Below are 14,509 nucleotides of genomic sequence, written 5' to 3'. Positions count from 1 at the left end.
ACTTGAAAGCTGATAGTCTTTAAGAACAGTTAATGCATATTAGAGAAACACCTGTAATTATCTTACGAATTAAGTATATTTATCCAATTATCCTCCAATAACTGTTCATTAGTAGGAAAATCAGAAGTACTATACAACATTAATTCCATGGGTATGTTCCTTAAGTTAACCTAAGCAAAAATGCACACTACTAATTCCTCTACCTCAATATAATTTGTTTGAATTAAGTACTTAAAACCATCACGGATTAACATTCTCACATTGATCAAAACTGCCAAGCAGTGATTAGACTTCATTTTATTTGGCTTCAACAAAACTTTCCTGGACTTTGAACCTTTGAAAGGTATCAAGCTCTGTAAGGTAAACTGTGGTTAAGTCACAAGTTTGATGGAGTGATATGGCACCTACCAGAGGATCTAATCTCTAGAGAAATTAATCAAGATTTCTTAGTAAAACTTGATTTAGTACATATATAGTCATCTATGATCCTCTCTCAGTGATGTCAAAGGTCCAGGTCCTTCCCCTAGCACCTTGATCAGGCTGTGGAGGTAAAGCAATGGAAGCCAAGAATATGCCTGCAGACAATACCAACTCAGACTTCAGACACTCCTCATTTATTACCTCCTTCTGGAGATGGACTGCCCCATTACTAAAGCATGAGGCCTACCAAATCCCACCTTCCCACCATCAGGCCATTTCTTTAACCCATTTCTATCACAACCCCAAAAATATACTTCCTTAAGTAGTATGGGGGGGGAGGCTGGGTGGCTTAGTTGGTTAACCATCTGCCTTCAGCTCAGGTCATGATCTCAGGGTCCTGAGATAGAGGTCTGTCAGGCTTCCTGCTCAGTAGGTGTCTGCTTCTCCCTCTCCCTCTGCCCGGCCTGCCACTGCCACCAAGTGTGTTCTCTCTCTCTCTCAAATAAATAAAATCTTTAAAACAATAGAAGTATGGTAGGATCATTCAATTTCTAGCAATTCAGACCACTGTCTCCCTCCATCTCTGTTGGATATTAGAGAACAGCCTGTACTTTCCAGAGTATTCAGTTCTACAGTTTGAGCTTTTGAATTTTAATAAGCACATCCAAAAGACTAATCATTTTCACAAATAAGTTGCACAAAAGTAATCTACACTCAGGGAAATCTTATTATCTACTAAAGAACAGTGAGCTAAAAATGTCAGTTTTTTAAAAATTCAGGTCACTTCTAGTTTTTACTAGTGAGGAAGGGGAAACTATTAACAGTGACCAAAGTGAAATTTTACGTATTTATTTACTTTTTAAAGTTTATTGTGTTTTTTTTAAGTAATCTCTACCCCCAAAGTGGGGCTCGAACTCATGACTTTTAGATCAAGAGTCACATGCTCTTCTGACGAAGCAGCCAGGTGCCCCTAAAGTGACATTTTAAAATACACTTTATAGAGATGTGATCTCTACTCTCTTTTGCTAAGAAGAGGGGGAGAAAAAACCCACCACCACCAAGAAACAACTGTTAAATAATGGCCACATCAGTCCACTGATTCCTATCAACACAATCCCTTTGTTCAAGTCTTGACCTTCTAACTGCCTCTTAACCATTCTCTGTGCACTTAGTCTCTTGCCTCCAAACCATCTCCCACCCTTCCATTCCATACCTTTAGTTAATTCCTCAGAAAAAAAAAAACTCTGAAGAGCACAACTGGTAAGACAGATAAAAATTGACTTTTAAAATATCTTGCTTCAAGTAGCCCCGGTGGCGCAGCAGTTTAGCGCTGCCTGCAGCCTAGGGCTTGATCATGGAGACCCTGGATCAAGTCCCAGGTCAGGCTCTGTGCATGGTGCCTGCTTCTCCCTCTGCCTGTGTCTCTGCCTCTCTCTCTCTCTCTGTGTGTGTCTCTGTGTCTCTATGAATAAATAAGCAAATAATCTTTTAAAAAATAAATAAAATATCTTGCTTCAAAATTTTAAAGCTCAGAGTTTTTTGAAAAAGATTTTATGTATTTATTTGAAAGCGGGGGGGGCAAGGGAGAAAGGGACAGGCAGACTTCATGCAGAGCTGGAGGTGGGACTCGATCCTATGATCCTGACATGGGCTGAAACGAAGAGTTGGATGCTCAACCAACTGAGCCACCCAGGTGCCCCAAAGCTCAGAGTTCTTTTTTTAAAATTTATTTCTTTGACAGAAAGAGAGCACAAGCAGAGGGAGCAGCTGAGAGGGAGAAGCAGACTCCCCACAGAGCAGGGAGCCTGATGTGGGGCTCGATCCCAGGACCTTGGGATCGTGACATAAGCCGAAGGGAGATGCTTAATTGACTGAGCCACCCAGGGATCCCTAAAGCCCAGAGTTCTTAAGCTGACATTCAAAGTTCATTGAAATCTGCCCCCACCTCACTTTTCCATCATTTCACTGCTGAAACATTTATATAGGTCACAGCAGTCTTTCAATGCTCCCAGCAAATTCTATACCTTTGCATATTAATGAGCTCATACTATTGCCTAACATACAATGCTTTCCCAATTTTTCTCTATCTGCCTATGCAGATCTCTTCCACTGCTCAAAGCCCAGCACAAGTTCTACCTCCTCCCTGAAACTTTTCTCTTCTATTCCAGGTACCCATGCTCTCCTATTGTTTTATCCCCCCCAAACTCCTTGGAGCACTTAGAAGTCTATTCTATTCTACAAACACCAATATCTCGTATACATCTCTCTTCTGTGAGACTGTAAAATCATCAAAATCAGGACTAAACCAAATTCTTCTTTGGATTGCTTAAAATATCAATAGATATGCTGTTATACATGATATTCACTCAAGAGTCTGAGTACATTCATGCTACAGACCACTATTTAACAATAAAAAGGAATAAACTGTTGATGCATGCAACAACTTGGATCTCAATCCTTTGAGGCAGTCTCAAAAGGTCACACACTATATGACTGCATTTATAGGATATTCTTAAATGACAACATTACAGAAATGGAAAACAGCTTAGTGGCTGTCTGGGTTTAGGGATGATGTGAGGGAGGGAGTGGGTGTGAATTTATAAAAGGGTAGCACAAGAGATATCTTTGTGGTGATGAAATAGATCTGCATCTTGTGGTGGTAGTTATACAAATATACATATGTAGTAAACTGAAGCAAAACCATATACTCATATTGTACCAATGTCAAATTTCTGGTTTTCATATTGTACTATAATTAAGACATAACCACTGGGTGAAATGGATGAAGGATATATAAGAGTTCTCTAAATTACATTTGCAGCTTCTTGTAATCTATGATTATTTCAGAAGTAAATAACAATATCCAACTTTGTGTTTATTTACTAAATATGTATATTTTCTATCTAATTTTATTCAAGTTAAGCACAATCTATAATTACTGAGATAAAGTAAATTTCACAAACCTATTTCTTAGAACCAATATAAATATCTTAGAGCTAAGTGGCTTTAAAAACCTACAGGCATAAACAGCAATCATTTCTGGATATGGGGATTGGGAGGTGGACAATGAGGAATGAGAGGGAAGCTACATTTTCAACCATCTACTTTTTTGTACTGCGCCAATTTTAACCATGTTCATGCATTATTTATAAAAATTGTTTTTATCAAATACAAGAGAACTTTTATAAAATACAAGGAATGAAGAATTATGATTTAATCTTAAGTACTCAGTTTAAGAAAAAAATTATCATTAGCTTTCAATCTCTTGCATATCCTCCTCCATTTTTATTATATTCTTTCTCCCTCAGACATGACTGATACCTTCAACTTTGTGTTTGTCACTCCCTTGCTGTTCTTTATACTCTGTGCTTCTATCTCTAAACAACACATTATTTCGTTCTGCATGTTTCTGATCTTAATATAAATGGAATCTTACTGTATGTATCTTACTGTGACTTGTTTTTTCCCCACCCAACACTATGGTGCTGAAATCCATCTATGTCATTGTATATAATCAATTCATTCATATCTACTGCTATAGAATATATGCCACATGAACACACCACAATGTATCAGAGAGATGAATATCCAACGTGTATAAACAGAAAGTAGGGACACTAAAAAAATACAGCACGTTTGAGATTATACATACATTATATATAGTCATACACAAACATACACATACAATATATACTCTATTTGATGTAAATAGTTCTGTTTGATGATATTCATGGACTTAAAATGGCTTTCCGTAGCATAACATCTCAATACCAAACTCCTTTGCTTGGAGATAAGGCTGGGATTGATTTTTATATATAGTAATGATACTAAAGCATGTGCCCATAAGAAGTATACAAGTTTTTGGTTATTCCACATTTTTGTCATGCAAATATTACTTTTTCAATTAACATACACACATATTTTATAGTATTCTTCTATTCTAAAAATTATAAAAACAAAATTAGTGGAAATCTAAAAAACTTACAGTCCCTTCCTTGTAGCACAGTATTTGTTTAGAAACAACAATCACACCTAGTAAGATACAATGACAATATTACTTAGCAAAAAATAACAAAAGAAAACCAAGATTTACATAAAATAGAAAAATGAAAAAAAAATAAAATAGAAAAATGAATGAAAAGTGTACACAATTTGTGGAGATATAACTCTCAGAAAACAAAACTTACCTTTAATGTTGAAATTCCAACCTTTCCTGGAGACCTGTACAGAAATAAAAGGAAGGAGGTGTTGAATAGTGGAGGCATGAAGGATAATACTTCTATACATTTATTAAAGACACATTATTAAAGCCCATATTTTAAAAAACATTTATACATTTTGTGATTGGAAAAAGTCTTCTGTGCACATAGAAAATGTAGACAACACAAAAAGTAGAGAATAAAATACAAGTAATCCATAATCCTACCATCTAGAGATTTGAGTATGTACCTTTCATCTTCTCAGATACATAGGACATAGAATACTATAATAAGCATCCTTGTAAATAAAATTTTGTGTTCTTCCACAATAAATTTCTTAAGAATAAATATTCTAGGGATGCCTGACTCTTGATTTCTGCTTGGGTCATGATCTCAGCTTTGTGAGATCAAGAACCCACTAGGGTTCTTGATGGTAGGGCTCCACAATGGGCATGGTGCTTGCTTAAACATTCTCTCCCCCCTTCTCCCTCTGCCCCTCCCCCACCCAGGTCATGTGCCCTCTCTAAAAATAAGTAACTCTTAAAACAAAAACAAAACAGTAGCTATATAAAATAGTGCCCACAATTTAATTGTAGTGCCTAGACAATATAATTCCATGTTAACAAAGGACAACTTCCAAGAATGAAAAATATATTCCCAATTATTTGGCTTCCCTGGCAAACAAACTGCTATGTAACAAAGTCCTCTTTACCCAGAGGTGATTAGACCAAGGCTATTCCGATATTTAAAAAAAGAAAGAAGAGGGTGCCTGGGTGGCTCGGAAGATTAAGCCTAGGACTCTAGATTTGATTCAGGTGATGATCTCGGGGTGGCGAGATCAAAACCTGCTGAGGGCAGTCTGCTTCTCTCCTTCTCCCTGCCCCCCTCACTCTAGTGCACTCTCTCTCCAATAAATAAATCTTTTTTAAAAAGAGAGAGGGAGAGAAAAGATTCCAAACAAAGGATGTCTAAAACATAAGTGCAATCAAAAGAACATAAAAACAAAAAACCTTGAAGGAGTCTGAATTTCTATGTAGCACATATTCTGAATGCCAATTACGAAAAAAAAATCACCTGCTTCAGAGGTGTAGCAGCAAAAGGAAATAAGATTTAAAAATGTAGCCCCCCTCCCCCCCAAAAAATGTAGGCCCCATATGAGGTAGAGAAGAGAAGAAAGAGAAAATCCGTCTTCCCCATGAGACTCACTTTGAGAAATCTGGCCAGGTTTTTTAGCCGTCAAAAAAAGGAAAAAAAAACACAGAATGGGGAGTCACATTTATCTGTTATGTAACAGATTTCATAAAGAGCACTTTCTAGCCATTGATTCACAGGATCTAAATTATGGGCCAATTGTTGACATATGTGGAAATATTCCAGCTTGGTTCTAACAGGACTTTACATATAGTCATTTACAAACTATAAGGAGTAATTTATTACTTCCTTTTGAGAGCCAAGGGGACATAGTGAAAAGAGCAAGAGCTTTCAAGCATATGGACCCTGCTTAAATGTTCTACCATTTACTCTCCGTGCGATCTTGATCAAATCATTTAATTTTTCCAAGCTTCAATCTCCTCCTCTGTAAAAGAGGGTAAAGAGGGTAAAAGCACTCTACTTCATAGAACTTCTATAAGGATTAAGTGAGAGCACATGGGGCATGCACAGTTAAGTGGTAGTTTCTTCAGAAGCTTTAAATTGCTTCATTGAAACTCACAAGTGAGCTTCAGCCAGTTTCTCCAAGATACTGTCAGAAGTGGGGAGCCTGAGATCAATTTCTGAAACTCAGAAAAGATAACCCACAGGCTGTCAAGCTCCAGCCCATTTACCAACAGGGAATATGAATAAAATCAGATTATACTGAGCTAGTGATTAAAATGGAATCTGGTTTACATTTTGAGATGCCATTGAACAAAAAACTATTAACAAAAAAACACTCAGGTTTAAAACATTTTAAATGTTACAAGGTTGTTATGGTCTTGGTTAGCAGTAAAATGTCAGGCTACTATACCTTCTTCTAGGCTTATCCAGCCTAAGATTGTTTTTAACAGCGTAGCTTGTAAGAACAGAATTCTTTTGTGATACATTTTTGAACCATTTATAGAACACTGGCATCTAGTAAAAGTGAAAGCGCATTTGTAATTTGTGAAGTTGGCTAAAATGATTTGTATCATGTGCCAAGATGAGAAAAGAACAATTCGTTTTACCCTAAGAAACAGTAAATCATTATTTAGTATTCCCACAGGAAGTGTTCCTAATGGGGCATTGTAATAATAATAAAACAATGGCCATCATTTATTAAGCAAGTGCCCAAAATCTTGCTAAGACTTGCCTTGTTTTAGCTTCTTTTGTCCTCACAACTTTCCTATGAGGTAGTTTTATTACCTTTCTTATTTTACACAACAAAACAACTGAGGCTTGGGTCAGATTAGGTCATTTAAATTGCACTGCTAGTAAACAGTAGGGCCAGAATTAGACCCCAGGCAGTCTGACACAAGAGTCCACTCTCAAAATACTTTGCAGTATTGCCTCCTTTCTGGGTAAGGCCTTAAAAGATGATTAAGAAAATATTCTAATTGGTGCTAAGAATGTACGAACACTAAAGTAAAGGCAATTAGTGCTGCTTCTTGGGTTGGACTAGACTGCTTAAAGTCAAAAGCTCTGAATTCTGATCTGCCTGTAACAACTACAATTAACACCTAATTGATTTGGCACTGCCAGGGAATAAAAATAATGAAATGTTCTGTATATAAAATTTCAAGAGAGACGAAGCTTCTCTTTTAGTGCCAAACTTCTGAAAGTATTTTAATTATTTTTGAATTTCCATTTCAAAAGCTGCTTGTAAATAAGTACATTATAGGCTAAGCCCTGCCATTCCAGTAATCTTTCCCTTGAAAATACCTTCTTAAACAAAGGATATAAAATTTTCCCTTTCTTACTGACTCAGAGTAATTATGCTCAAATACCACACTACATTTTAATATAGTAATGCCCTCCAGGGACATTTATTTGTGGGGAATTTATTTGCCTTCACACTACAGGACCCTAGGCTATTATGCTTGGAATGTCTGTGTTTTACAGTTTTGTGTCTCTTTCCTCAATTTAAGTGGTCATTTTAATTGGTCACTTCTTACAGTTGGCCGTGTGCCTGTCTTTAAAAGCTTCTCTCCCCATCTCCTTCTAATTTTTGCTTCTAATCTCCATTGAGCTGGGAAACCAGGTTTTTAAAAATGGAATTGTATGCTAAAGGAAGAATCCAGAGATTCTGAGTGAGGGTCTCTCCATGAGAATTTTTGTGCATGACTTTACTGTGGACTTTGTGGCACTGTTTTTGATTGGTTAGAGGCTGTTTAAGTGATTATTTCTTATTTTCAGCTGTACTGCAGAATCCATTAGCAAAGTAGTAGCTGCCCGGTAAGCCAGGTATCACTAATCTTTGGTATCCCTGGACAAACACTCAACTCCTGTTTCTGAGTCTCTAACTTCAAAGTCAAGATAACATTATACTATTTCAAGCTGATTATGTGCCTAAAGAAAACAACAATTCATGTTCAAGTTTGGGGACAGGAGAAATGGGCATCTAGAGGTCAAGAAAATTAAGTTTTCCCAACAAACTAAACTGCATGACCTTTAAAAGCAGGAGTTTTTAGAGTTCCTGTAATTTTAGGAAATTTTAAGACCCCTCATTAGTTCAGGAGTGAATAGGTTAATTTGTACCACAACTAATGATCCAAATTTTATACCCTTTAATTTCCCTCAAACTTGAGATATACTGTAGGAAACACTGACATAATCCAACACACACACATCCAGAAATGTCCAGTAATACTTTTTCTAGTTAACTAGAAAAATATTCTTTCAAAACGTCTGTAGATACTAAATATTGGAAATTAGATTCCTTCTTTTTACAGGTCAAGGTCAGTAATTTTTCCTAGAAAAAGTCCAAATGCCTACATAAAATAACTTTTACTGCACCACACACAAGTGAAATCTTTAAAGAATTCTGAAGTGGGGTGCCTAACTGGCTTGATCGGTAGAGCAAAGGACTCTCAATCTCAGGGTTGTGGGTCCAAGCCCCACATTGGGTATGGAGCCTACTTAAAGAAAAAACAAAACAAAAAAAACTCTGAAGTAACAGGTAGACATATTTAAGTATTGGTGGTATACTTCACTTAAAACCTAACAAACCAAAATAAGGTCTTCAAAAGTTCATTTAGAAAATTTTATCATAGGATATTTTCAAATGAAGTATTTTCAACGTATTAAATATCTGATTGACAAAGCTTAAATAATAAATGTGCAAAAAATAAATGTACTTATGAAGGTGAACAAAAATATAAAGGCTAAACTTCCTTGATTATCTAGTAGCAAAAGAAAAACTTCCAACATACTAATACTAGTTACAAACACAGAAAATCTTTGATTTTGTACCAGTTTCTGAAATTGAAGACACTATCTACCAATGGCACTATTATATTTAAACATGAAAAACAAGTAATTTCTAAAGCAGCTTCACAATAAAATCTGTTGTAAAAAAGTATTGATACTCTACTTTAAAAAACCACATTAAAATTATTTCTACTGTGGCTTCCACTTAGATTTTGAACCTTAAAGCCATTTTCAAATTAGTACTTCAGTAACTTTCAACACAGAGTACCTTAATTCACTATATCCTGTTTTTTAAAAAGATTTTTAAAATTTATTTGAGAGAGCAAGAGCAAGAGCCATCACAGGGGGAGAGGAAGAGGGAGGAGCAGACTCCCTGTTCCATCCCAGGCCCTGGAGATCATGACCAGAGCCTAAGGCAGACACTTAACAGACTGAGTTCCCCAGGCACCCTTCATTATATCCTGTTTTGGGTAAGAAAGTTATTTTCATACTTGTTATGTTGAGTTTATACTAACAAAGCTCATGTTTGAATATAAAATAATGTGTGACAGATGCTTTCTCAAAGTCCCCATCCATCTAGCATTTTAATTATCGTTTTCCTTTTGCAGCTAGGGTATTTGTGTTTAGAACAATTCATCTTAATGTCTGCACAATAGAATTTTTAAAATTTACATGGCTTCCAAACATTGCTTTGGTGATTTGGCAAGACAGTATAGTAACTATTTTTCTTTTTTAAATTTTAAATTTTTATTTATTTATGATAGTCACAGAGAGAGAGAGAGAGAGGGGCAGAGACATAGGCAGAGGGAGAAGCAGGCTCCATGCACTGGGAGCCCGATGTGGGATTCGATCCCGGGTCTCCAGGATCACGCCCTGGGCCAAAGGCAGGTGCCAAACTGCTGCGCCACCCAGGGATCCCTTTTTTTTTTAATTTTTAATTTTTATTTATTTACTATTTTTCTTTTATAAACTCTGACGTGATTTGGCAATAGCCTTCATATACCTCCAGCAAAATTTCATTAGAATAATAAGGTCACTACTCCCAAAGGTAGGTGCCTAGTCACTAGACTTGGATCTGATGACAATGACCGCAACTTACCTAAAAGTTGCCCAAGTTTCCATAGGAAGCACAATGTTTAATCCTTTATAAGCTCTGACATAACAATACTGCATTCAATACAATTTCAGTGAAAGCTAACAAATACGTAAGCAACACAACGTTTCATTAACCCCTTTAAGATAGCTTGACTTTGGAACTTACTAAACCTGACTCTCTAGTAATGTTGAGAACAGTTCTCATATACTTCGGAAAAACAAAATCAATCTTATAGAAAATGCATAGCGGTAGGCTACTTTTAAGAGATTTGGATGCACCATAACTGTGGGTTTTCTGTCACAGGTGTTAGACATGAGTCTATATATCTATTGATGTTACCTACTGTTAAAGGTATTTACAATAATTGTTTTTAAAATACTGAAAGGAAAACAAAACAAAACCCCAAAATCCTAAAAGGACTTAAAAAAAAAAAGGACTCAGAAGGGAAAAATAACAGTTATTAAAGATTTTATTTGAGGGATGCCTAGGTAGCTCAGCGGTTGAGCTGCCTTCAACTCAGGGCGTGATCCTGGAGTCCCGGGATCCAGTCCCAGACGTCGGGCTTCCTGCATAGAGCCTGCTTCTCCCTCTGCCTGTGTCTCTGCCTCTCTCTCTGTGTTCTCATGAATAAATGAATAAAATCTTAAAAAGATTTTATTTGAGAGAGAACCAGGAAGCAGGGGGGAGAAGCAGAAGGAGAAGGACAAGCAGATTCCTCACTTAGCCTGGAGCCTGAAGTGGGCTCTATCTGGAAGGAAGCTTAACCATTTAGACCAATGAACTCATTTCACATGTGAGGAAAATGAGACTAAATAACGTGAATTTAATCCATTCATTTAACAGTTACCTACTGCCTAGCATGTACCAGCACAGTGCTAGGCACTGGGTGTAAGATTTTTTTAAAATTTATTTATTCATGAAAAACACACACAGAGAGAGAGAGAGAGAGAGAGAGAGAGAGAGAGAGAGAGAGAGAGATGCAGAGACATAGGCAGAGGGAGAAGCAGGCTCCATCAGGGAACCCGATGCGGGACTTGATCCCAGGTCTCCAGGATCATGCCCTGGGCTGAAGGCAGCACTAAACTGCTGAGCCACCCAGGCTGCCCGGCACTGGGTGTAAAACAGTGAACAAAGCCAATATGATCCCGACCATCCTAGAACTTAAGATCAAAGGCCTAGTTAGGATTAGGACACAAGGCTCTTTGCTGATTTTAACAACCCATGCAGCCTGTGAACTTCCCTAATAATTCTAAAAAAAAAAAAAAAAAACGGGTCATGGTTTCACATGGGTAGGTAGCCAATCAAGTAAAATTGGCCACTTATTAAGGCTTTGAAAATCCAAAGCTTTAATAATCCAAATCCACCACAAATTGCCCAGGGAAGAACAGGGGACCCAGAGACTGAAAGGGCAACATGACATCAATTTGGAAGTAGAGGGGCTAGAAGTTTAGCTATATAGTAAAATAACATGAGCTGGATTCAGGAGATATGGGGTTTAGCCCTGAATCTGCTAGTAACAATGAATGTGACCATAGAAATATATTCTGGGGGAGTTTTTCCAGCTTTGAATTACGGCCATTTCAAATGTATACAAAATTGGGAGAACATTATGAACCCACGTAGACAACATATTGACAATGTTCAATAATGGTATCAATATTCTTCCCTCCACACCCCTGCCAGATTATATTAAAGCAAATTCCAGAAACTGTTTTATTTTTACCCATAAAAATGTTATGTATCTAAAAAAGACTTCTGGGCAGCCCAGGTGACCCAGCGGTTTAGCGCCGCCTTCGGTCCAGGCCGTGATCCTGGAGACCCCGGGATTGAGTCCCACATTGGGCTCCCTAGAGACCCGGGATCAAGTCCCACATCGGGGTGCCTGGAGACCCCGGGATCGAGTCCCACATCAGGCTCCCTGGAGACCCGGGATCGAGTCCCACATTGGGCTCCCTGGAGACCCGGGATCGAGTCCCAAATCGGGCTCCCTGCATGGAGCCTGCTTCTCCCTCTGCCCATCTCTGCCCCTCTCTCCGTGTCTCTCATGAATAAATAAAATATTTTTTAAAAAATACAAAATAAAAAAATAAAAGACTTCTATTTAAAACATCACAGTACTATCAAATTTAACAATACCCTATTATACAGTCACGAATTCATATTGCCCAGATTATCTCTTTTTTTTTACAGCTGGTTCCTTTTAATTAATACCCAAATAAGGTCCATGTGTTACAGTCTATTGGCTCTCTCAATCAATAGGTTCCCCTTCAATCTCTTATTTCTTGCAGTTTATATATTGAAGAAATAGGTTTTTCATCCTGAAGAGGATTTTTAGGGCAGTGAAACTACTCTTTATGATACTATAATGAAGGGTACATGTCATACATTTATCCAAACCTATAGAATATACACCAAGAGTGTTCATCTCAGGTAAACTATGTACTTCGGGTGATTATGTCAGTGTAGACTCATCAACTGTAACAAGTGCACCACTCTGATGTGGATGTTGATAATGTGGGAGGCTATGCATGTGTGAGTGGGAGGAGGTAAATGGGGAATCTCTGTACCTTCCTCTCAATTTTGCTGTGAACCTATAACTGCTCTAGAAAAAAAAATAAGTCTTGGGGCACCTGGGTGGCTCAGTGGTTGAGCATCTGGCCTTTGGCTCAGGTCGTGATCCTGGGGTCTTGGGACTGAGTTCCACATCAGGCTCTCCACAGGAAGCCTGCTTCTCCCTCTGCCTATGTCTCTGCCTCTCTCTCTCATGAATAAATAAAATAAATTAAGTCTTAAAAAACCCAACCAAACAACAAAAAGAAACTAGGTTGTTCATCCTGTAGAAATTCTCATGGTCCGAATTTTGTTCACTGCATCTCCACAATGTCATGTCATAAAAAATATTTTAAAGGAAAACATGCAGAAGAAATTGTAGGGATGGAATGGGCACATATCCAAAGAAACTGCAAAAACCTGTAAGAACAATATCAGAAAGATTGGTGCTCAGAATGTGCTGGTATTTTAAAAAAAAAATACCAGCTTTGATTTATATTCAGAGTAAGAATAACAAAAGGTACAGGTCTGCTTATATGTATAGACAAATATTAGAATGGAAAAGGCTGTCTCAATTCTTTCTTTTTTCCAATTAAGATTACTGAGAGTCAAACCAGAAAAGGAAAAACAAATCATAGAACGAGGAAACTGAATCTCAAAGCATTCAAGGAGATGAAAGTACTTAGATAATCTAAATGAGTTCAGTTCTCCTGTCCTAGACAAATTATATCCCAGCATACCCTGAGAATTTACACAGCTTACTCCCTTATCTAAAACCTTTAAAGAATCAGAGTCTGGAAGAAGAAAATGAAAAAAAAAAACCACTCAATGGTTAACAGTGGAAAGTAGATGTAAAAACTATACACAGATTCAATTCTAAGCAAAATTCTTAAGTACATTAATGGTTTAAAGGCCCTAGGTGTGGGTAAAAGATAATCATTAAGAGTAAGTATTCACAGAAAGCCTGTCATATGAGATTAACCTAATTTCCTTTTCTGATAGGGTTACTGGCCTATGATATAAAGGGAATATTGTACACATGCAAAAAAAATCTGGATTTAAGCACTAAATTTTATAATACTCTCACAATATCCTTTTTTTTTAAAAAAATATTTTATTAAGTAATCTCTACACCCAATGTGGGGCTCCAACCCACAACCCAGAGATCAAAAGTCACATGCTCTACTGACTAAGCCAGCCACAGATAGCCTTGTAGACAACAAAGAGATGTAGGCTAGAATATATTCAGGTAGGTTTATAACTGGTTGAACATTACTCAAGGTAGCTGATTAGTGGATCAATGAAAAACCATAAGAAACTATTAAATAATTTCTCCTGTGCTCTATTCTACTTTTTTTCTTAAAGATTTTTTTATTTTTTTTAAAGATTTTATTAATTTATTCATGAGAGAGAGAGAGAGAGAGAGAGAGAGGCAGAGGGAGAAGCAGGCTCCATGCAGGGAGCCTGATGTGGGACTCAATCCCAGATCTCCAGGATCACACCCTGGGCTGAAGGCAGTGCTAACCGCTGAGCCACCTGGGCTACCCATCTTAAAGATTTTTTAAAGTGATCTTTACACTCAATGTGTGGCTCCAACTTACAACCCCGAGATCAAGAGTCTCATGCTTTACTGACTGAGTCAGCCAGGTGCCTCAATCCTACTTATTCATTTATTTTTAAAGATTTTATGTATTTATTCATGAGAGACAGAGAGAGGCAGAGACACAGGCAGAGGGAGAAGTAGGCTCCCCCTGGGGAGCCTGATATGGTATGGTACTCGATCCCAGGACCCTGGGGTCATGACCTGAGCCAAAGGCAGATGCTCAACCACTGAGCCACCCAGATGCCCCCCCCCTTATTC

The 14,509-nt window shown here is 37.5% G+C and overlaps 1 protein-coding gene across 1 annotated transcript in view; it reads right to left on the bottom strand.

Moving 5' to 3' along the window:
• Nucleotides 1-14,509, bottom strand: part of WDR44 (WD repeat domain 44) — an 81,800-nt gene that overhangs the window by 49,231 nt on the left and 18,060 nt on the right. The window contains exon 2 of the mRNA XM_055338824.1: nt 4,608-4,641. Coding sequence (XP_055194799.1) covers nt 4,608-4,641 — 34 coding nt within the window. The remainder of the gene's footprint in view (nt 1-4,607; nt 4,642-14,509) is intronic.

This window comes from Nyctereutes procyonoides, unplaced genomic scaffold, assembly GCF_905146905.1.
Source record: "Nyctereutes procyonoides isolate TBG_1078 unplaced genomic scaffold, NYPRO_anot_genome, whole genome shotgun sequence".
NCBI lineage: Eukaryota > Metazoa > Chordata > Mammalia > Carnivora > Canidae > Nyctereutes > Nyctereutes procyonoides.
Note: the sequence above shows the minus strand (reverse complement) of the source record. Positions and strands in the feature narration are given on the sequence as shown.